At 41.0% G+C, this 24,056-nt stretch overlaps 1 protein-coding gene across 1 annotated transcript in view; it reads right to left on the reverse strand.

Annotated features, from left to right (window-relative positions):
• The window catches only part of Selp (selectin P), a 39,870-nt gene extending 30,131 nt beyond the window's left edge, over positions 1-9,739 (reverse strand). The window contains exons 1-2 of the mRNA XM_055624381.1: positions 9,683-9,739; positions 6,240-6,323 (exon numbers count right to left, since the gene is read on the reverse strand). Coding sequence (XP_055480356.1) covers positions 6,240-6,323; positions 9,683-9,739 — 141 coding nt within the window. The remainder of the gene's footprint in view (positions 1-6,239; positions 6,324-9,682) is intronic.
• Between the last annotated feature and the right edge of the window lie 14,317 nt (positions 9,740-24,056).

A 24,056-nucleotide genomic window follows, 5' to 3' on the forward strand; every position in this document is an offset into this window, starting at 1 on the left:
CTTCCTTCCTTCCTTCCTTCCTTCCTTCCTTCCTTCCTTCCTTCCTTTTGTGGAAAGGTGAGTATTCATTTATCACTTCGAATGTCACAATGATGTAACAGATCAAAGCATTCTTGTTGGACAGTGAGGAGTTTTGAGAAAACACACTTTTAAAAACCTGAGTGTTCAAAAACAACCCTGAAACAGCAAATTCCTTCTTTAATGCAAGTGAGTAGGAAGTTATAGCCATAACACAGCCCTTTTAGTGATCAGCGTTTTTGAAAGTTGTCTGTACAGTTTCAGGAACTCTATTTTCCACAGCGACAAAACGTAAACACTTACACTGAACTTTATATGTAAAGGAGATAAGTGATTTTTGTCCACAGTCCTTGTGTGTCTGTGCGCACATGTGTGTATGGATTCACATATGCATGTGTACGAATGTGAAGGCCTAATTTGATGTTTGGGGTATCATTCCTTGCAACTCTCCACTAAGTTTTGAGGCAGTCTCTCACTGAACATGAGGCTCACCAGTTGGCTAGACTGGCTGGCTAGTGAACAGTGGGCATCTGCCTGCCTATCATCCCAGTGTTAGGATGGCAGCATACACTGTCACACCTGGCTGTGTGTATGGGTTCTTGGGTCTAAACTCAGTTCCCCAAGTTTGTATTGCAAGAACTTTACCCACCTAGCAATTCTCAATTTCATATGGAAAAACAAAAAACCCAGAATTGCTAAAACCATCCTGTACAATAACAGATCTTCTGGAGGTATCTCCATCCCAGATCTCAAGCTGTACTATAGAGCAACAGTAATAAAAACTCCATGGTACTGGCATAGAAACAGAATGGTGGATCAATGGAACCGAATAGAAGACCCAGAAATAAATCCACACACTAACGGACACCTGATTTTTTACAAAGATGCCAAGACCATTCAATGGAAAAAAGACAGCATCTTCAACAAATGGTGCTGGTCTAACTGGATGTCTACATGTAGAAAAATGCAAGTAATTCCATATTTATCACCCTGCACAAAACTGAAGTCTAAGTGGATCAAAGACCTCAACATAAAACCAGACACACTAAATTTGTTAGAAGAAAAAGTGCCTTGAATTCATTGGCACAAGAGACAACTTCCTGAACAGAATACCAACAGCACAGGCTCTGCGATCAACAATCAATAAATGGGACCTAATGAAACTGAAGACCTTCTATAAAGCAAAGGACAGTGTCATCAGAACCAAATGACAGCCTACAGATGGAGAAAGGATCTTCATCAACCCTATATCTGACAGAGGGCTGATATCCAAAATATATAAAGAACTTAAGTTAAACACCAAGAAACCAAGCAATCCAATTAAAAATGGGGTACAGAGCTAAACAGAGAAATCTCTGTAGAGGAATATCGAATGCCAGAGAAACACCTAAAGAAATGCTCAACTTCCTTAGAAATCAGGGAAATGCAAATCAAAACGACCCTGAGATTTTACCTTACACCTATCAGAACGGTTATGATTAGAAACTCAAGTGACAACACATGCTGGAGAGGATGTGGAGAAAGGGGAACCCTTCTCCATTGCTGGTGGGAATGTAACTTGTACAACCACTTTGGAAATAAATCTTGCACTTTCTCAGAAAATAAGGACTAGTGCTTCCTCAAGATCCAGCTATACCACTCCTAGGCATATATCCAAAATATGCTCAAGTATACAACAAGGACATTTGTTCAATCATGTTCATAGCAGCTCTATTCATAATAGCCAGAATCTGGAAACAACCTAGATGTCCCTCAGTTGAGGAATGGATACAGAAATTGTGGTACATTTACACAATGGAATACTACTCAGCAACTAAAAACAAGGAAATCATGAAATTTGCAGGTAAATGGTAGGAACTAGAAAAGATCATCTTGATTAGGTATCCCAGAAGCAGAAAAACACACAGGGTATATACTCACTCTTAAGTGGATATTAGCCACATAATATAGAATAAAACATACTAAAATCTATACTCCTAAAGAAGCTAAACAACAAGGAGAACCCTAGGGAAGATGCTCAATCTTCATTCAGAAGGACAAACGCAATGGTCATCGGAAGCAGGAGAAGACAGGGAACAGGACAGGAGCCTACCACAGACAGCCTCTGGAAGACTCTACTGATTGAGGTATTTTAGCAGAGACTGAGACCCAGTGCAAATTCTTATACTCAAAACAGTGACATTGATCTGAGCCCCTTCACTTACATCGCCATGGCGACCTGAACTTCTTCATCAAGTAGGAGCAGGTAAGAAGGACCAGGAAAACTTTACCTTGTCTGAACCTTTTACAAGAACTCATCAACAAATCCTAATGACTTTACCGTCTGGTGAGAAACCTGGACAGCCTCCAAATTTTCACTTGAATTGTCACAGAGCTGGCTGAAATGTCATTATGTCTTTTCTGGACCTGAGAAATCAGCTTCTGATTGGCCTCTTTTCCTGAAGATTACCTGTTGCTAATTGTTTCTCTAAAGTGTAATCAAAATGACTCTCGTTCCTTTTGTGTGTGTGTGTGTGTGTGTGGTGCTGGGATTAAACACAGGATCTAGTGAATGCTGGGCAAGCGCCCTGCTAGTGAGGTCTATCCCCAGCCCAGAATGACATTCATGGCATAGTGAGGTCATCCTGCTCCATGCAGACGCTTCCTGTGGCTCCTCATCTCTAAGCCACAGTCAAACTCTCCGAGATACACATCTAAGACCCTTTCAAACATGGCTCCTTCCTGTGTGACTGCTCTCTCCTGCTGCTATTTTTCAATTACCCACATCCTGCTCACAACACCACAATGTACTTACACTAAGAGGTGCTATAATTTCCATAATGTATTGTACGTTCCTTGTGTCTTTATGACAGGAGTGCTCATGTGTATCGGCCCGACTGCCCGTGTCTGTAACTTTTTCCTGAAAGGAGTTTTGCTATCAAGACTGCTTCCTTCTCCACACCAAATAACTACTCTCTTGTTAATCTCTGTGGGTTGTTTATTTTCCCACTGGTTATTTCAACAGTGACTAAGTTCCTAAAACACCTCAGGCCCATTTCCAGGGAGAAGAGTTAAAATATTGAGGATAGACTCAATTTCTATCCTCAAAGAATGTGCATTTATGAAAGCGCTGAACAAATATAAAAATGCAGGGCAGTTCAGGTAACAGTCAAAATAGGATCGTGTGACAGAGTGGCCGGTGAGATAGGTCAGTCAGGGACTTGTTGGCAGCCCTCTGCAGGAAGGTGACATTTAATCCAGCAGCAAAATGGTTGGAGAAAACTGCTAAGTGGGAATCAGGGAGAAGAACATGAAAGCCTTTAACCTAAAAATGGGTATAAGATCAAACAACATAAAGCAATGAGGCTAGAATTGATGATGTCAGGCTCTTGGGAGTCAAAGCAAGGGATGAGATCTTATTCTAAGTGCAGAAAGAAGTCAGGGGCAACTTTAAAAGAAGTATGATGTGGTCTGACTGATGTTGAAAATTGGGACTCTGGAGATTAATTGAAAAGGTAGCTTGGGGACAGGTCTTGTGTCAAATGCCAGTCAGCAAAAGGGAGCCAACTCCAGGACTCTGACTAGAGCATCCCCGTGAAAAGATGCACCTAGCGGTGTTATTGTTGTTAAGTAGGGACAATAAGACTAGGCTACAAAAAGTAGAGGCTATTACCTTGGTCCTGATGGGAGTTAAAGAGGGACTGATGTACTGGAGTCAATGGGAATGGAGAACAGAAGGAAGATAAAAGCATCATCAGGGATGAAGAGCCAGGCAACCACAGAATGGCGAGGCTCAGCTATCACAAGGCATCGCAACAGTTCCAGTCTTAGTGCCCTTGCGTTTCAGCATGGTGGTTGGGAAAGGCAAGATCCCAGTGCCAGAAAAGAGCTCCAAGTCAAGAAGATTTCAAATAAACATGAGTCCCAGTATCTGACCACTCGGAATCAAGGCATGTATTAAATTAAACTAGTCATGCCCATTATGTTAAACGAAATAGTATCATTAAAATAAAACACATTTAATTTTTTAAAAGACCACAAGATCTTGGCTGAGTTACATCCCTAGAAACTATGAAGGATTTCTTTGCACTTGACATTGTAAAATACCTGTTTTGCTTTCCCAGAAGAGGCCTTAGCCAAGGTCATGGCTATCATTATTCAAATCAGCCTCCCTTGGAGCTTTGCTCTAGCACTGCCTGTTGTGTCAAAAGTCACTTGAGTTTTTTGGTGACTTAACTAATAATCTTCTCTGTACAGAGCTTCAAAGATGTGTATTCTAAGAGCTGATTGCCAGCCTAAAACAATATGGTGAGAAATAATAGAAGAACAGTAGAAACTGGAAGCCGGAGCCTGAAGTGGTTAAAAGTTTACCTGAAGTAATCCAGAGCTTCTCTGTGGCCTGCTAAAGCCTTGACAGACCTCAGGATAATTTAACTGTAAATCCCCAAGCAGGTCCCTGTGAACCGGTTGAAAACATTCCACCAGGTACAACTTCACATCATCCTCTCAGGTCCTAATTGAAGCCACTATCTAAACATGAATCAGATTTTACACAGACGGGCTGAGGTTCCTGAAACCTAAGAGGCAAATGTGCTCTTAAGGGAGGAAGAAATATGTCTATGAAGTATGATGACTCCTCAGCCCTTAATTGTAGAGTAGCAGCCCAGTTTCAAGGTGAAAAGCGAGGGGCATCTGAGTATAACACATAGAAGGGAAAATCTTACAGGTCTTCTGGAACCCACTGGAAGTCTGGGAACCTCCTATGGTTGTCTTTAGAGGTCATTTTATGTGGATATTTGTATTTTCATCTAGACAGAGAAATTGTAGCTTTCATCAGGATCCTGAACAATGCCACCATCTAGGCCACAATGTCTTTGAAATAGAAGAGGATGCCAAAAAAGAATAGAAGGAAAAAATTTGATGGCTCATTCACTTACGTCAACCCATTTGGAAGAATGACATGCAAAAAGACACAAGTAATAACATTTTATGCCATAGTGATTTAAATAGTGCAGGCTCAAAGTTCATCCCCATGTCTCTATTTTCCTATACACAGACACACAGGCACACAAACAGACAGACAGACAGACACACACACACACACACACACACACACACACATACACACACACGAGTGAATAGGTGAATTGCAGCAAAGTAGAGAGGGGAGAGGAGGGATGGATCGTGTATAAGCACGGTTTTCTTTTTTAGTGCTGTAAAAAGATGCCTAAAAGTTAACACTGGAGTGCTGCCTTTTTAGGTACAGACATTGGATTCTGAGACTGCAACACTCCCACCACGTTGGAAATGCCCATGGAAGTACCACAACTATATGTGTTTTATCCCCAGTTCAAAACACAGTTTTCTTCGGATATTCCCTCAATCCCCAACCTCACCACACCTTTGAAGTTTTTTCTTTCACTTAAACATTAGCTAGAATTTGCCAACTGTTTACACATGAGCCTTGGATTATAAATTCTCTAGAGCACGATTTTCTTATTTAACCTTTACTATGATATTGTACAAGAATATTATTATTACATCCCATTTGTAGATGAGAAGACTGGCTTAGTAACACTAAAGACAACAATTTAAGTTGGAACCACGTGGACATTCTAAACCGGTCCTAGAAAACTCCTGATACTTGGAAAGAGTTTGGGATGCTGAGAACTAGAAGCTGTTCAATTGTACAAGATGTCCCAAGGCTCTTTCTCAGCCTTCCATTTATCCCAGAGAGAAAGGCGGACTTAGTGAAGGGGTGATAGCCTTGCCAAGGTCTTCTCCAAGGAGTCCTGCAAGTTTCAGTAGAAAAGCAGCGCCGTGCAGCCAGAGAACGAGATCTAGATGACAACATCTTCAGGTCTTAACAAGCGTGTAGCCATTGGTTAAGTGCTTGTCCCATGTAAGCCACACGGTTCTATTTGTAAAATGGAAAGTATCCAAACTTATAAGAATGCTGAAAGAAACAAAATGATCAGCCGGCTTTTTAAAACACTTGTAAAATGGCCATGGTGATGGGCACCTACAAGCCTTGGCTATCCAGGAAGCTAAGACAGGAGGGTAGTGAGTTTAATGAGTTAAGGTAACAAGACCCCACTTCGAAAGGAGAGAAAAAAAAAAGTCTTCAACATAGAGCCCTATAGCTATCGCTGTTCCTTACTTTCTAACCCCTTCTCCTGTCTGCTTTAGCCACAAACCACTTCAGCGCTTGTACTTCCCATCCAGAGAAAAAACAGACTTACCATCTCTTCTGCAGCTCCGCTGGCTTTCTTCCTTCTGGCCAAGCCACGCTTCTTATACTTTTGCTGCCTCCCCTTGGTGTCAGGCTGCCAAAAAAAAAAAAAAAAAAACTTCCTATTTGCTTTCCAGAAAATTAGCTCGGCCTTTCCCTCAAAGTTAGACTGTTGATATGGCAGAAGCAGTGTTGGCAGTTTGGAAGGAGCTGTTGCCAAGGGGGCAGCGGGTCACTCCTTCCACGGGAGACTGTCTGGAGACAGGCACAGGTGTGAATCATGCCTGGACATCCCAGGCTGAGAAAGGCAGGAACAGGACCCGTGCACCCAGGGGTCAGATTTCCTTTGATTATGATATGAGTTCCAATCTAGGGTCATAGGGTTTGGGAGGCTTGCTTTGTACTATTCACAAATCCCCATTGTAAGTTCCAGTTAATGGGAGATGCCTGAGAATGTTTATAATTCCAGTAGACTTCTGAGGGGACAGAGCTAAAATAGAAGCAAAGAACTAAGCAGGCAGAAAAGGGAAAACCCAGTGAGAGTTTCTGACACTTGGGGAATATTGTTGGAAACGGCTTTGAAGTGACGTATGGGGCAGGTATGGGTTGACAGAGAAGAACTCTGTCTCTCATGTCAAGGAAGGAAAAATGGAAAAGCGTGGTGGCATATGCCTATGATCCCAGAAGTCGAGAGACGGACAGAGGAGGAATCTGAGTTCTAGGCCAGACTGGGCAAGCTAACCAGACCTTGCTGCCATAAAAAATAGGAAAGGTTAGTATTTCTCTTCTCATAGTGTGAGGGGCACGGGACAAAACATTCTATTAGTGCAATGGTTAGGATACATTGAAACCTCTCGAGACCTATTCTTATTCCATTTGTAGTCATCTATTGAGCAAATTAATTAATTAGAAACTAAATTAATTAGAACCTCTACACTACTTTCTCAGCTGTGGATCAGAATGGTAATAATAGATCTTACTTCACAGGGTTTTGTGAAATTACAGGAATTGATACAAGGAGAGGGCTTGAAATAATAGCAATCACTTGGTACGTGTTCGAAAAATGTTGCTAATCATGGCTACTTTTCAGGGAAGTAGTAAACAAACAAACAAAACAAAAAACTAAGTATTTTGCATCAAGTTGGATAAAAACCCTACAATTCATCCTTCTAGAATTCTAGTTAATAGTGTTGGCTATTATTATTATTATTATTATTATTATTATTATTATTACTCTCTAGCATTGTTACAGTTTCTGCATGGGCATCTCATGGGTACATTCAAAATTGGGGGAAAGGAAGAAAATCAAAAGGTAAAAAATTAATTAATCACACTCTGGGATTCAGAACCAAGGCGAAGAGCTTGAGCAAACAGTTAAGGCAGAAAGGCTGACTAACGAGGTAGTCATGAAGAATGGCCACATAGGAATAAAAGGAGCCAAAAGAGAAAAATAACGGGGAACTCTGAGGTTGCATGACATAGGAGGTTAGAGTCCACACCCTAGAGCCAGACTGCTTGACTCCATTGATGGCCAGCCATGAGGTGAGCAAGTTACTGGCATGTTCGAGACTCAGCCTCCTCAGCCGTGTGAATAATAAAGGATAACACTCACAGAACATGGGAAGGTTAGGGGGTTCTGTAAATGGAGTGTTTGGAGTAACACCTCGTGTAGCCTTAGGTGTGCTGTGTGTCGGTGGCAGCGCTGGCTTGTCCAACACTCGCTTTCATCTCCCTCTCCTCTCACCTGCTCACCCTCTAGTCTCTCTGTTTGGCATTGCTCCATTCAAAGAAGCATCTCAGACGGAGATGAGGGCTGGTGCTGGTGCTGTGTAATAATAGATTCCCGCTAACAACGTGGCCATTTTCTCCCGAAATGTAGATGATATTAAAAGGCGGTACTGGAAATGTGGGGATTTCCTAGAGAGGTGAGGTCGGCAAGACGGTGCAGTACAAAATTCTAGACTTTGTGCACCCCGACATCCTCCCCGCCCCACACACAGCTATCTACAAATCAACACAGTCCTGGGAGGGCACACAGACCCATGTAAGAATCTTCAGTATAACAGTGAAGCAAAACACCCAAGGTTATCCACACAGAGAAAATGATAGGCAAGGCCTGGGGACACATAGAAATGAGGTGGCCATCTCAACCACAGATGGCCTCAATGCCCTTGGTGGCCCCAGTGTCTACAGAAGCCATTAGCGTTGTTTTCCATTGCGGTACCTACTGCAAACCCCTGGAAAAGAAGACACAGCTTGACACAACCCTCCCAAGGAGCAACTTCTTGTAGCATCCTGGAACTGGAACCAGGGCCACCAAGTTCCACAAGGCCATGAGCGGCCTGAACCTCTCTGCTGGAGCTGCTCTCCCAGCGTCCTCACCCGGGATCCTGGTGCTGAGGTTGATGCTGGTTTTGTGTTGTTTTGTTTTCCCTTCAGAAGCCAGAGCTGTTGTAATATAGTTCTCACCTTGAGGCCCTGACCCCATGTGTCTGCACATGGGATCTTCTCAAGATTTCAGTCAAACTATTCCAGAGAGATAGCTAGTTCCCTTGGAGTCCCTGGAGTCATTGTACCTTTATAGGGTCCACGTTCTGGACCCTAGCTCTAAGGCAGAATTTTGTGTACCCAGGACTCAGATTCTAACCATCACTATAGACAGATATTTATGGAAGTAACTTTTATTCTTCTGTTTTAGATGTTGTCTTAGAGGCTTATTGCCTCTGTCTGTTAACCTAGGCCTAGTCCTGGAAGCTTCTAGTCTCCACACAATCTAGCCTGGAACGTTTTCAGCCTCTGAGACTTACTGCCTAATACGCTCACCTTTTCTTGTTCTTATTGAGCTCTGGGCTGGCTGATTCAACTCAGCTATTCTGGCCTAAACTCCTCTCCCAGCTGACTTATTCAATTTGATTTTTTTTTTTCTTTCAGCCTCTGAATTGCTCTGCTTGGCCTCAAACTAACTCTAGCAATCTGCTCTAATTTCCTGGCTCCTTCTCATTCTCTGGCTCACACAGTCTTCACCTGAGTTCTCTATTACTGTCCTGGTAAAACTGTCTTTTCCTCTCTGCACTGCCCCTTAAGTAGCTTCCCTTTCCTCTCTCTTCTTGTGAGAGTTGGGCAGATCCTATTCTGTCAACTCTTTCTCTGATTCATCACCTTTTCTGCCACTCAATTAGAGATCACTTTAAAAACGTGGATGCTTCCTTCTACAAACTAAATTTACCTTCATTGTTTGGAATTAAAGGAGTGTACCGCCACACCTGTTCCTATGATTTTCTTTACCTGAAACTTGCTCTATACCAGGCTGGCCTTGGAAAAGTCACGTTGGTATTCCATCTGGATCACAAAGACCTAGAAGATCTTTGGATGTGTTCTCTTGCCAGAACAGCCATGTTCCGAGTTAAAATTCCTCCACAGATATTCTGTACCCAGAGCACAGAGCCAGGATACCTCTTCCAGAGCCAATGCTCTAAACATCAGCGCAGCCAGCACAGGGAATTGGCCCATGTCCTAGACACCAGAACTGCTGTAGAAAAGTGTCTTCAACTCCAGCTCTGAGGTTGTTCGTCTTGCGTCTGTATCTCCAAATACCACAGTGAAGGAGCTCACACCCATCACTGTGAGCGTGCAACCATACCTTGTTGGGATGTTTTTTGTTTGATTTGTTTTAATTTAATACACAATTTTTTTGTTTGTTTTAGAGTTTGAAAGAAAAACTCTCCAAGGCAGGCAAATTATAAATTAGCAGCTGCCTGAAGGGAAATAGAGGATAGAGAAGGAAGCAGGAAAGGAGGAGAATGAGGTGGAGGAGGAGGGGGAGGAGGAGAAGGGGAAGCCATATTGTTTGAGTTAGGCAGGCGTGTAGGTCAGCCACGTGGTGGACAAGCAGCCTAGGAGGGCAGTGTTAGAGAAAGCGTGGAGTTCCTGTGTTAAGGAAAGCATGCTTAGAAAAGAAATAAAAAGAAGAAAAGGAAGCACGCTTTCTGAGCCAGAACTCAGAAAGCAGGCAGACCCAGTAGAAACTCTTGGTGGGTCTGCATACGGTACTAGAAGGTAGGAATTCTGGAAAGAGAAGGGACAATGTCTCATTAGAGAGATAATCATGTCTCCTGTCTCTTTAGAGTGGCACAAGGTGAACCTGCCTTCCGAAGAGGTGATCCCTTGGCTAGGTGATTGATCTGCCAGTTGGGTTATCATTTTCATATTTTGGTAGCTTGGAATGCTAGGTCTCCATTCAGGCCAAAGAAAATTCATTTAGAACCTAGATCACGGACCAGAGCCCTTAAACTAGAAATTTACCTAAAACTATGTATTATCATTTCAATGGCATCTGAAACTCGTTAGGAATTCATTGCTCTTTGTAACTCAAGTATAAAGGAGCTTAGGTTGTGCTGCAAACTCAAATGCAGAATTAAAACAACAAAAACAAAACAAAACTTCTCTCTCTCTCTCTCTCTCTCTCTCTCTCTCTGTGTGTGTGTGTGTGTGTGTGTGTGTGTGTGTTAAAGACCAAACCCAGATCATGTCTTGCACATGCTAAAAAAATACATTAAGGCATATAAGGCAATCTTGTATAATAGGAACTGGGAAGGCAGCTGAATGGCGGAGCACTTGCCTAGCATGCGTGAGGTCCTGGGCACACTCTCCAGTACAGGAAAATGAGTCTTAACCAAGAGTCTTGTTCAAGTGGAGTGGTCTCCCCACTGTCCCCCCGATCCCACTAGAAGCACTTTCATGTTATTGAAGGCACAAAAATGACTTTTATTCAAAAGGATTTCCCTCTAACGGTTCTCAAGGGCACTATGACTTTAATGCTCCTAGTTATTTATATATTTTTTTCTCTGTTACAGAGCCAAGGAGCCAGCCTGACTCAGTACAGGGAGTTTTGGAGGACACTTTGAAATAAACAAAATTAAGTCTCTGGTGACCGGGCCCTATTTGCTCCCACAATCTGCCCTCAATAAGCACTAAGCACACATAACGATTTACCCACACAATTCATATTACAGCTGTACCGTAGAGCACTTCCTAACATATGCAAGGCCCTGAGTTTGATCCCTGGCACTGTAACAGATAAGCAGACAACATAAAAATGTTGAACTCATAGAAGCGGAGAGTAAAATGATGGTTACCAGGGTTTTGAAGCAAGGATTAAGAAGATGTTCATCTTAGGATGTAAAATTACATCTGGCTAAGTGAGGGAGCTCAACAGATCTATTTCATAAGGCAGCAGTTAGAGTTAATAACTATTGTATGTTTGAATGTTGTGCTGGCAGGGTTTCTGTTCCATTACTGAAGGAAGCCAAGGCAGACACTGAAGCGGAAACCATGAGGACTGCTGCTGAACAGCTTGTTCCCAGGACGCACTCAGCTTTCTTTTTTAAAACATTTTTCTCTTTTATTGAAAATTAGATTTTTGTCATATAATACATTCTGATTATGGTTGGTTTCCCCTCCCCCAACTCCTCCCAGTTCCTCCCCACTTCCCTTCTCATCCAGATCCATACCCTTTCTGTCTCTTGTTAAAATATAGACGGGAGCTACAGAATAATAATCAAACAAAATAAGATGAACAAGAACAAAGAAACAAGAAAAAGAGCCAAAGAAAAAGCACAAGAAACATATAAAGACAGATATACACATGTTCACATACAAAAAATCCCGTAAAAACACAAAACCAGAAGCTATAACCTCTAAGCAAACCACATGTAAGGTTGAGAGAGAGAGAGAGAGAGAGAGATGCCTTTGAGCTCTTCTTTGTGTTGGCATTTATTGCTGGGCAAGCAGTACCCTTAAGCAAGACTACCCTTAAGAGTGGTTTATTTCCCCATGAGACTTCCTTGAAGAAAACTAATTTTTCTGTTTGCAATTGGTTGTCAACTGGCAATGGCGATAGCTTTGGGGTTAGGGGTGGGGGCAAGTGTCCATCTCTTCTCTCAGCCCTAGGACCCCCATCTAGTGCAGACTTGTGCATGCTGCCATCATCTCTGTGGGTTCGAGTGTGGGGGTCATGCTGTGTTTAGGAGGCCTTGCTTCCTTGGTGTCTTCTATTCGTCTGGCCCTTACACTTTTCCTGCCTCCTCTTCCGCATAGTTCCCTGAGTCCCGAGGGGAGTGATCTTATGGAGACACCACAGTTTCATTGTCCACGCACCCACTGATGGACAGATAGGTTGTTTCCAATATCATCAATGAACATGGTTGAGCAAGTGTTCCATAGCAGGATGATGCATCCCATAGTCCAGTGGTTCTCAACCTTCCTAAGACTGCGAGCCTTTACTACGATTCCTCATGTTCTAGTGGCCACCGCTTATAAAATTATTTTCATTGCTACTTCATAACTGTAAATATCTGATATGCGACCCCTGTGGAGTCGTGACCCACAGGTCACAGGTTGAGAACCACTACTCTAGGTACATGCTCAAGAATGGTATATTAGCTTGTTTTCTTATACAAACCCAGGGCCACCTGCCCAGGGGGGCCACTGTCCCACAGCGGGCATGGCCATCCCACATCAACCGTTAATATGAAAAATGTGGCCTCTGAACGTGCAGTTCCTCATTTAAGGTCCCTCCTCTCACGTGTGTCTAGTTTATGTCAAGATGACAAAATCCAAGCAGTACATATATTAAGTTAATATGTTTTAAGTGTTCTTATAGTAAAACTCTGAACAAGTGAAGTAATTGATATGCTAATTAACTTAGCATTCTGTCAAGTAACATCAAAACACATTGTATGTTGTAAATATAAATATAACAGTTTATAATATATTACACATATTCACAGAGACTAAGAGAGATGGAGTGAGAGAAAGGAAAAAGAAGAACAAGAAGAAAAGACAGTGAGAGAGAGAGAGATCCTGAGAAAGCAAAAGGACCTACAAGAATAAGAATTATGTAAATACAGTACATGTGTATGAAGTTTTAAAAATGAATAAATTTATCTTAAAAGGAAAAATGGAAAAAGAAAGAATAGTAATGAGAAGGATACCACTATCAGATTGCATTTAAAAGATGCTCGGGTTGAATATCCTTTGCTCATATGGATATGATATAAAATTTAGGTTGTTTTAAATTGTGTTTAAAGCATGATAAAATTCCAGTTCCAGTATAAGAATTAATCATGGCATATAATATGATCTAATTATCTTTGAAATGTAATATAATCAAGATAAAATGTTATTACTACGGTCTAAACATGATATAATGATGTTAAAATTTAAAATAATTACATTTAAACTATGATATAATTTATATATAACTTAATGTTACATATTTGTTTATGTTATCTCATCTTTCCAAGTTGCAGCATGTTTCCAAATCTCAAGAACTCTCTTTAAAAATATTTTTCATCTTTCTAAAGTGTATAGAAGAGGTGAAATAGACACTCAGCAATCATTCCTTAGATGGGCAAAATGAGGTACGCACAATGAAGACCTTTCTCCTATCTCTTTCTGAATCCCACGGTCTCATTACTCTGATCTATTCACACATACCAGAAATACTGAAGTCCCTCTGAGGCTTCTGGTGATGTGCAAACTCTGGGAATGCAATAATGAGCAAATCCTTATACGGTTAACAGTCTTGTGAAAGAGAACACACATCGATATTAGACAAAATTTGCATCCAAGAGATGCAAGGGGGAAAAAGAACATGACCCAGTGGATCGGTTTGTGAAGAACTCAGCCTAAAGAAGACTTCCCAGAGATAATGGCTGCAGAGTTGAGGTCCATACGCTGAAAACATTTTAAATCAGTCAAGGCTTAGAGGGATCCAGAAGTCTAGAGACAGACATGGTGGCTGTGGGGGCAGGAAGGTAAACTGGAGTGAAACAGGCTTTGGCTATGTTGTTAAGCCTGTGTTTTCATGTGTGCTGTCGGTTATCTATCAAACAAGAGAGATTTAATTCCTCAGGAAGGTTCAACCTGCCAGCTATTCCCTCCACTTAGAGAAGAGTGAACTTTCCCACATGATAGGTTGTAGGATGTCAAGCTCTGGTTTTTAAAAACAGAAAAAAGAATATACAGTTATTGTGGATATAAACATGATTTTGTTTTGGTCCCAGGTGTGGGATGTGGGACTGACTCAGATGGGCCACAGCAGCAGACTGTTTGCCTCTGAGAGGGGCTCTTTGACAGCTGCAGATAGTTTAAATCTGAGGACTCTGGAGAGAGAATAAATGCCAGAGCCCAGGGCTCAGAGAAATAACAAGGCTGTTTCTGGTTGCTGTCATGAGACAAGAAGTCAGAGATCTCCTGAAACAAGGATTGTTTCAAGGAACCCAATGACCCTAGCCAGCAGGAACCAGTTAAAAGAACTACACCCCCTTCAATACTAACCCTTTCTCTCTCCTACCTGGTGTTGGGGTATTGGAAGGGACTGGGGTGGGGTAGGGAGAAAAATATATAAGAAATGTAAATGAAAGGGTTTTTTTTTTAAAGTAGGCCTATATATAGGGTTTAATTTTTTTTTTTAATAAAGTATGTGATCATTGCAAATAGTAAAAGTACAGAAAAGCACAAAGAAGGGAAAACCACCAAATGTCACCAATGGAATTATACAATGTTTTATATCTGCTTTTTATCATTGGATGAATTTTCATAGGCTTTTCTTAGATGAGAATACATTCTGCTCTAACTACAACTTAATCTACCTAAACCAACACACAGAGGGATAGATATATAGATACTAATATAGATCTATAAATAGCATAGAAATACAACAAAGAGGTGAGGATTGAGGGGTAATTTTGACCTTCTTATGGTTGAGCATGGAAATGTCCAAGGCAATGGTGCTCTCCTGGCCTCTGTATCTGTTCCTTCCTTCAATGTTCTCTACTTTTCTGTGGACAAATGCAGCAGCTCTCTTCATGAAGCTTTAGGAAGATATCTCACACACGTGTCATTAGCTTCTAACTCTTCCTGTGGACAGTCTATTTAAGTTGCTCTGTGGTGTTATGCTTTAGCATTTCTTTTCTCTATCTTTGCTCTCCAGTTGTTGCAAAGGAAGGAAAGGCAAGGAAATCAACGGGCTTGGCAAAGATCCCAAACAACAGACATGAAATTTCAGAAGACTACCCACCCACATAACCTTAAATAGAAAAGGGATTCTCAGGACACATTCTATATTGCCACATTTATACCAACTTAGTCCCACAGAGGGATTCATTTATTTGCTTTGTGTGTTTGTTGTTGTTGTTGTTGTTTGTGAAAGACTGTAATCTAAATGATACTCTCAAAACATGAAATAGAATGAAACATAGTTCCTGTTCTGAAGGCTCTCAAAGACCAGTTCAGGGACAGGCTAAGTTTAGACAATATGGCGGAGGTGATATCTACATGGATTTGTGGGAGATCCACTCAGGACATCGATAGCTTAATGGTGGTAATGGATTGGCAGTTGTAAGATTATAGAGAAGATCCTTGGGAGCGGAAGAAGTCAGTCCTTTGTGCTAACAGCATGGTTTTAGACACAGGCACACAGAAAGGGCTCTAAACTCAGTAGATGATTAGGAAGTGCTTTTTCACAGTAACAACACAATTACCCTTCAAAACGCATACTGGGTCTGAACCCTGTGGGTGCCAGCGTGCTAAGATAACCACCCAAAGCAGTAGAATTTGTTTAAATGAGTGACCTGTTTACAAAGGAACAGTTGTGAGTAGACTAACTCTATCAAGAAAGGGAAGCAGAAATACTGTTATATCTATGGTCTACCAATGTTGAAGATCTAAGTCTCAGGTCAAAGAAGCAAAACTAAACAAATGGAACTACAGAAAGTAAATACATCTCTGCACAACCAAGGAAACGATCAGCAGTGCGCTAAGATAATTTATAGATTGAGAGAAAATACTTGAAAAGCACACGTTTGGGTTTAATTTTAGGGTTGGCACACAAAACGTTTCAGGAGGTCCACAACTTAACAGCAGAAAGATGAATAACTGAAATTTAAAAACTGGCAAAAGGCCTTGCTGTGGTTCACAACACGAATGTCCCCCAAAGGCTCCTATGCTAAAGTCTTGGCCCTTAGCTCACAGTGCTGTTAAGAACAGCTTCAGATGAGGCATACGAGAATAGCACACCCTCACACATGTCCCTGTACATACACTTTTTGTGTTGTTTTTAACTACAGTGAATTCTTATAAATTTGATAGACACTTTCCCCTTTTCATTAGCATCTGCCAGGCTTCCGTAAATAATCTTTTCCACATAGCCCGAGATGGAGACAACTATCAGAAGGTAAGTTTGCTTATAGGCCAGAGCAGGCTCCATAAGGACAGTAAGGCTGTGACCATGAACTCTCAGATGGGTGCCAAGTGCCCTGTTGGCCTAAATCCACACTGGGCCTGATCATTTATCTCCCTCAATAGACAGGAAATGCTTTGGTGCAGAAATCATGTCTTAGCCATCAGTATAGTGTCTATTCTGTATCATTCTTGCCCAAAAAAGATAATGCACATTGTACGAAGTTCACTATACCTGAGAAATTTCTTCTTGCAACGAACCATTTATTCAGTACAATTTTCTCTACCTATACCAACCACTGTTTCATAGCCCTTGTGGAATTAACCTCTTATTCATAAATCATTTAACACATAGTTCATGTGCTAAAGAAAATTAAATGAATATTTTTTATTCAAGAGTCTTGACCCTGTGTTCTCTTCTTCCTGTCACACATGAAGTACAAATCTGATCAATTACACACTTTTTCGTCTGAAAGAAAAGTATAATAGAGCTGAAGGTATACTTGATTCTTCCCAGATTCTCCTGAAGATATATTTTTTGGAAATGACCATTTGAACAGTATCTCTGATCTGAAATTGGGCTAATAAGAGAAGTTTGATATCTGCATTCTTACTTATAAAAATGATGGCTTCTCATATGCAAAACAATGGAACAAAGGTGGCTTTAATTGTTTCTCTCACTAGCTCCAGTGTCCTTTGGTGAGCCTTGCAAGCAAATACATACTTTTGATCCGTATTCTAAATTTGTCATAGCCAATTAAAAGGTTGTCTTTTTTTTTTATTTGTAAATATCTTGCTCATCAAAAGGGATACTGCATGCATAAATTCCAGCTATAACATTAAACAAGGGATTATAATGAAATAAAGAAACGGAAAAGTGGTGAGCATATAACTATTTAGCTGGAAGTAATCAAGCCAAGTCCATTTTCTAAATCCTCAAATAATTCTATGATCCTGACTCCTGATAACACGGAATTTTCCTACTGAAATGAATAATAGTCCCGTGGGGACTTGCTCTCCTTTGAACACTGAGGAGGCAGGAAAAAGCAGTAGCAGAGATTTGTATTGGCGAGTTGTTTGTGCTTAAACTCTGCTTAATAAACTCTCTTTTCTTATGGCTAGACTTTTTGTTATTCTCATTGTTATTAAATTAAACTAAAAATTCATAGCTAATAATTAGCTTTACAGAAAACAGTCTCGATAACAAAAATAACGTTGTAGAAGTGATATTTTTTGGTTTCTTTTGTAACTAATTATCATTCAATAGGGTGTTGTTTCTTCTTCATGAGTCTGTGTTCTTTCTGCGGGTTCTACTGTGGTCGGTAGCCAGCTTTATTCTTCATTCTCTGAATGTGATTTCAACCTTTCTGTATTTCTTAAGGGAGGGAGACACCAACCCATCCACAAAACCATTCTACCCAATTTGTCTTGCCTGCAGTAAGTGTAAGGATTGAGACAGAGCAGAGCTTGAGGGAAGGGCAAACTACTGGCCAACTTGAGACACACCCGACGGGAGCCAACCCCTCATACTACTGATGACACTCTGCTCTGCTTGCAGACGGGAACCTAGCATAACTGTCTTCTGAGAGGCTTTATCTAGCAGCTGCTGGAAGCAGATGCAGAGACCCACAGCCAAACAGCAGGATGAGCTCTGGGAGTTCTGTGGAAGAGTGAGGGGAAGGACTGAGGGAGCTGAAGGGGTCAAGGACACCACAAGAATACCTATAGAGTAACCGAACCTGGGGCCGTGGGGCCTTGCAGAGACTGAGCCACCAACCAAAGAGCTTGCATGAGCTGGACCTAGACCTCCTAAACACGTGTAGCAGATGTGTAGCTTTGTCATCATGTGGGTCCCCTAACAATGGGCATAGAGGCTGTCTCTGACTCTCTTGCCTGCCTTCGGATCTCTTTCCCCTAGCTGGGCAGCCCTAGCTGGCCTCAGTGGAAGAGAATGTGCTTCGTTCTGCTGCGACTTGAGTAGGAAGAGCATTCCTTCTCTGAAAAGAGAGGGGGGAAGGTGAGGGAGTGCTGAGAATGAGACTGGGAGGGGAGGACGGAGGGGCTGGTATCAGGCTGTAAAGTGATTGAATGAATGAATGAATGAATGAATGAATGAATGAAAAAGAATTCTTTGTGTCCTAATATGTGGTTTATTTCGGAGGAAATTCCAGTATCTGTGTCTTTAGTATTCGAGTAGAATGTTCTGTAGAATGTCTGTTAGGTCCATTTTATTTAAGATATCATTTAACTCCAGGGTTTCTCAGTTTACTTGTTTCCAGATCACTGTTTATTGGTTTGGTGGGGTTTTAAAGTCATCTACTATGATTGTGTTAATCTGTGGTTTTAGACCTAATGGTATTTCCTGTATGAGATTGGGTTCTGTTGTGTTTGTAGAGTGCATGGAATTTATTAGGATATTAGTATTGTAATATCCCCTTGGATTGTTCGTTTAATGGGTATAAAGAAACCCTCCTAATAGCTTCCAATTAGTTTTGTTTTGGAGTCTGTTTTGTAGCATAGTACCTTTCAGCATTATGAATGCTTGTCAGTAGAATGAAGCATCCAACACCAGCTTGGGATTTCATTCTGTGACTCAAGTGTGTGGTGTTTTCAGAAAGAAGGTCTTACTGTCTAGTGAACTTGTTCCTGTGTTTCTTGTCCATCCACTCGAGGAGTTAACTGTAGTTACAGTGTTAAGAGATCTGAGACATGAAAAAGTATGCAAGAGCAAATGGACCATGTAAGCAGGAATGTGGAGATTCTAAGAAAGAACTAGAACGAAATGCTAGAGGTCAGTAATGTTGTAATAGAAACAGTGAGTGCTTCACTAGTAAAACGTATCCAGCTAAAGGAAGAGTCAATAAGCTTGAAGATATCTTAATAGAATTAGTCAATATGGAAAGTCGGAGAGTACAAACATTGAATAAAACAGAAGAGAATGTGTGAGGACGGTGGGTCAGACCTGGAAAGAATGTGTGCTTGAATGAAACTGTCAGAAGAAAGAAGGGAAAAGTAAAGTAAATATTTGCTATGAGGACGATTGAGACTTTCTCTGGAATTCTTATCAGACACAAGAAGAACATCAAGGAGGCAGAATGTCAAATTAACTATATTTAAGCATACCATTTTCAAAACATAAGAAATTAATTTTGAAAAAATCCAGAAACCAGCAATAATGAGGAGCAATAAGAATTATATCTGCCTCCCCCTCAAATACCATGTAAGACAAAAAAAAATAAAGTGGAAGGTTTACTATTTAGAGAAAATTTCCACCTAGAATTGTATTCCCTGTGAAAATCCCCTTCAAAGGGGAAGGAGAAACAATGCCTTTCTTGGGCAAAACTGGGATAATTTTTTTTGCCAGTAGCATCCCTGCCTTACAGTAAATGTTAAAGGAAGTTCTTTAAAAAAAAAGAAAGAAAATAAAGAAAACTACAAAACCCAAAAGATGCCTAAGCCAATGAAGATGGAAAACTTGCCATTAGGAAAGGGTAGGAAGACTTGATATTATCCGATATCAGTTCTTCCCAGCTTGTTCTGTAAATTCAGCACATTCCTAATCAAAATCCCAGCAAATTATTTTGTAGTTACTGACAAGTTAACACTCTAGCATATACACAAACATGGTCTAAATTTTTATATCTTCCCAAGTTTATTTGTTGAAACCTAGTCCCTCAAAGTAATGGTGTTAGGAGGTGGTGTGATAGGGAGGAGAGTAAGTGACAAGGACTTTGCCTTTATAAGATGGAAAATTAACGCTTTTATTAAAGATACGCGGGAGCTAGTTTACCTTCCTCCATGTGAGGACATAGAAGATGCCATTTATAAACCAGGAAGTGGGCCCTTACTAGGCCTCAGTTATTTTAGTACCTCCATCTTGGCCTTCTCAGCCTCCACAATTTAAAATTGAAATGTCTACTGCTTGCAATCCAATAATTGTAAGGTGTTTCATTGTTGCATCTCAAACAACTACAGCGGGATGGAAATAACAGTGAGATACTGGAGGAGAAGAACAAGATTGAGGTATTGACACTACCTGATTTTAGGACTTACTGAATTGTAATAATAGATCAGTACTAGATCAGTAGAGCTGAGCCAGAAATAGACTCCATACACAGAGCTGTGTGACTTTTAACAAGGAACAAAAACAAAAGATGGAGCAAAGACGATGTCAAGAAAACGTGACAGCGCTGTGAGATGGCTCAGTGGGTAAAAGTGTCTGGTAACAAGTGTAACAATTTGAGTTCAATCTTTGGGACTCACATGGAAGAAGATCAGAAGTGATTCCAGCAAACTGTACACACACACACACACACACACAAATTAAAAGAAAAAATGTTGGAACAGTTGGACATTGATATAGCATCAAAATGAAAGCAAGGAATTTAGACACCTACTTGACATCCTTGACAAAATGTAGCAATTGTACAGTTTCCGCAAGATAATGAGAGAAAAATCCAGATGTTTCTGATGGTGACTTTTTTAGGTAAAATATCAAAGTCCTGACCTGCAGAAACAGTATCAAGAGTAAAGAAGATAAACCAAATATAAAAGCAACCATTAAACTTCAGCAATAAGAAATGTTTTTTAAAATCTCAGCTAAGTTGGTTTAAAGATCCTAACAAACACTTCATCAAAGAAGGTATACAAAGGGAAAGTAAGCACGTGGAAAATGCTCCACACCAAGTACCATCAGAGAAGTGTTTTATTAAATGAATGAATGTTTATTGAGAACTCAGTTCACACCAGTCCCTGTAGCACCATGAGGTGATAGCAGTGAGCAAGACAGGAAGTGACATTCCGTGAAGACATAGTTCACACCAAAGAGAGCGACCTACTTAGAATAATCGATCATTAGTGGGACATGCTGACCATATACTGTACAATTGGCGTGTCACAGACGGTAACGCTGAAGGTTCAACAAGTTAAGTTGCCTTATAGGTGATTCAAGGGTTAGTTAGTATATTAATCCGAGTCTACTTAAAAGCTTACATTGTTTCTATGCCGACATGAAGGCTTCCCAGACCACCGGGCCAATAGTTGAAACAGATTTGGGCCTCATTTGGTCCAAAGACATTTATTTTTGTACCACTATAAAGCCGTGTGTGCTTCTGAAGTACTCATATTGTTTATATAACCAGTGCACAAGGCTGCCAGAGTCAGGCGCTCCAGCCGCAGGGAAGGCCACAGTGGATGTGAGTTGTATGGCAGCATCTCTGGGCTCTGCGTGTACAGCAGCTATGATATGATGTCAGGAATATTTGTTTTCCCTGGATGTCACAGTTTCTAAAGCTTTTCATAATTTGGCCTTCAGGCTGTAGGATTTCTAGGAAGGTTGGGAATAGTGGTAACAGCAGTAAGCATCTTGTCTTCCTTGTCAGAACTTTATACTTTAACTGTGTTAGTGACTGTTCCCTTTGCTATAACAGCATACCCTGGCAAAAGCGACTGAAGGGATGAAGGATTTGTTTGGGCTCACAGCTGGAGATTACAGTTCGTTGCAGTGGGGAAGGCACAGCCGCAGGAAGGTGAGGCGGCCAGTCACATTGCATTACAGCCAGGAAGCAAAACTGATGAATGCTCGTGCTCAGCAGCTCACTTTCTCCTCTTTATGTAGTCCAGCCTAGGGAGTTGTGGGCACCTCCTCCCACCTCAATTAACCTAAGCAGGATAACACGCCACAGGCATCCCCAGAGGCTCTTCTAGGTGACTCTAGATGTCGTCAAGCTGACCACTGAGATCAGCCATCACAAACGGTACCCACAATGGTAATGATGAGAAGGCCCCATACTGCCCTACAGCTACAAGTTTGTCATTCTTGGCTGCTTCGCTTTCTCTTTTGATTCAATTAATCTCAGCCGATGGACACACAGACGTATCGTCAAGGGAACATCAACAAACAATACTCCAGAATTGAGAGCCAAGAACTAACTGGATCTGACTTTTAGCAAACGAAACCCTAGCAACCCAACTGGCAGGGGTCCAGGACTGCCATCATCACCCCTTATGGCCAACGATTTCAGCCTCGTTCTAGAAAGCGTCAAATAGGTCTGTCTGTCATTTGAGGGAAGTACTTAAATTACCTTTTCAGACTCATAAATATCAATGAGGACTGGCAAGTCGAAATCATGCACACTAAATAGTAAAGGAGGCAGCTGCTACAGAACAGAGCAGAAGAACATGAAAGCCTGGCAACGTGTTCCTCTCAAGATTTACCATACATATCAGGAGAACTTCTTACACAATTGCCTGATCACTGTCCTAAATGAAATGAAAGAATATGACCTCAGAAGTGCTTATGAAAAATACACAATTTGATGAAATATAAGCATAGGAAGTAAAATCTATAAGCAGTAAAAAAAAAAAAAAAAAAAAAAAAAGGAGAATAGTTAATACAGAAAAGGAAGTGGTCAATGCAAGAAGAGTCTGTCTACTGAAGTGATTTAGAACTCAGTGGACATATTTGTCTCTAAGTGAACTGCAATTCTGCCATGTATTCTTTATCCGAGATTGAACAAGTTGTTAAAGCTCTAGACTCTATATGTAAGCAGAGAATAATGGACAAGATAACGTGTTTGTAGTTTAATATAGTACCTACACACAGTAAATGCTATGTGAAATAACGCCTCTTTTTGCTTATATTCCGACCTATGAAGTCAATATTTATTTGGATGGGGACCTGGGATCCTTTTTTACAATGTCAGTATCCCTAGAAGAGATAGACACTACTATATTATCAATTTTTAATATCTGCTCTCTTTAAGGCGAATTTATCAACCAATAGCCTTCTAAATAGCATAAGGATACCAAAAAACCCAGAAGATGCAAACAACTGATTCTGAAATATGAGATGAGTTGTGTTTCCCACTGTAGCCTTGAATACCCCGGGTCAAGGGTGACACAGAGATAGGTATCATCATTTTGGCCCCTCCTACCCCGGACTCATCCCAGAAGATTGATGGTACTATCAGACCAGGAGAGGAAAACAAATAATTTTGAAGTATGAGGTGAGTTAGTGCTGGATAAACAACCGCAAGCCACTGAGTTAAATCGCTTTTAGGTACAGTCAATGCATGGATGAAGAAGAGGGACATAGTCACAGCTTTCTGTGAACCAGATGAGATCAAAGTTGTGATAAAGAAAAGGGAGCAGGTATCACCGCAGACCAAGTTAAACCGCATGCCAATCAGGTTGGTCATAGCTTTGGTTTGGACACTGGGGCAGGAGTATCCGGGCAGCAGCGTCCTTTCCTGTCTTCAAGCATCCAGGGAAATAACTGGGAAGTCAGACACTGCTGAGGACAAAGTTGGGTGATGAAGTACAGTGGCCTTTTCCAGGCAGTGCTGTGGTTCCTTTGTTAATGCCTCCCATTGTGACAAAGCTAGATAAACAGGAATCCCATCTCTTCCTCTCCGCAGCAAAAAAGTTTCCTTGCCTAAGTCTTTTAGGAAATTCCACTTTGTAGTGAGGGTTAGGAAGTTGGGGAGAGAAAGTCTTAACATTAGTGAATATTAGCTTTAAAATATGAGTGTTTAAGATGGACATCTAGTGAAAAACAAAAAGAATCTAACAAAGATGGTGATGG

The sequence above is a fragment of the Psammomys obesus genome, unplaced genomic scaffold (genome assembly GCF_907164565.1).
Source record: "Psammomys obesus unplaced genomic scaffold, mPsaObe1.curated_primary_1811, whole genome shotgun sequence".
Classification (NCBI taxonomy): Eukaryota; Metazoa; Chordata; class Mammalia; order Rodentia; family Muridae; genus Psammomys; species Psammomys obesus.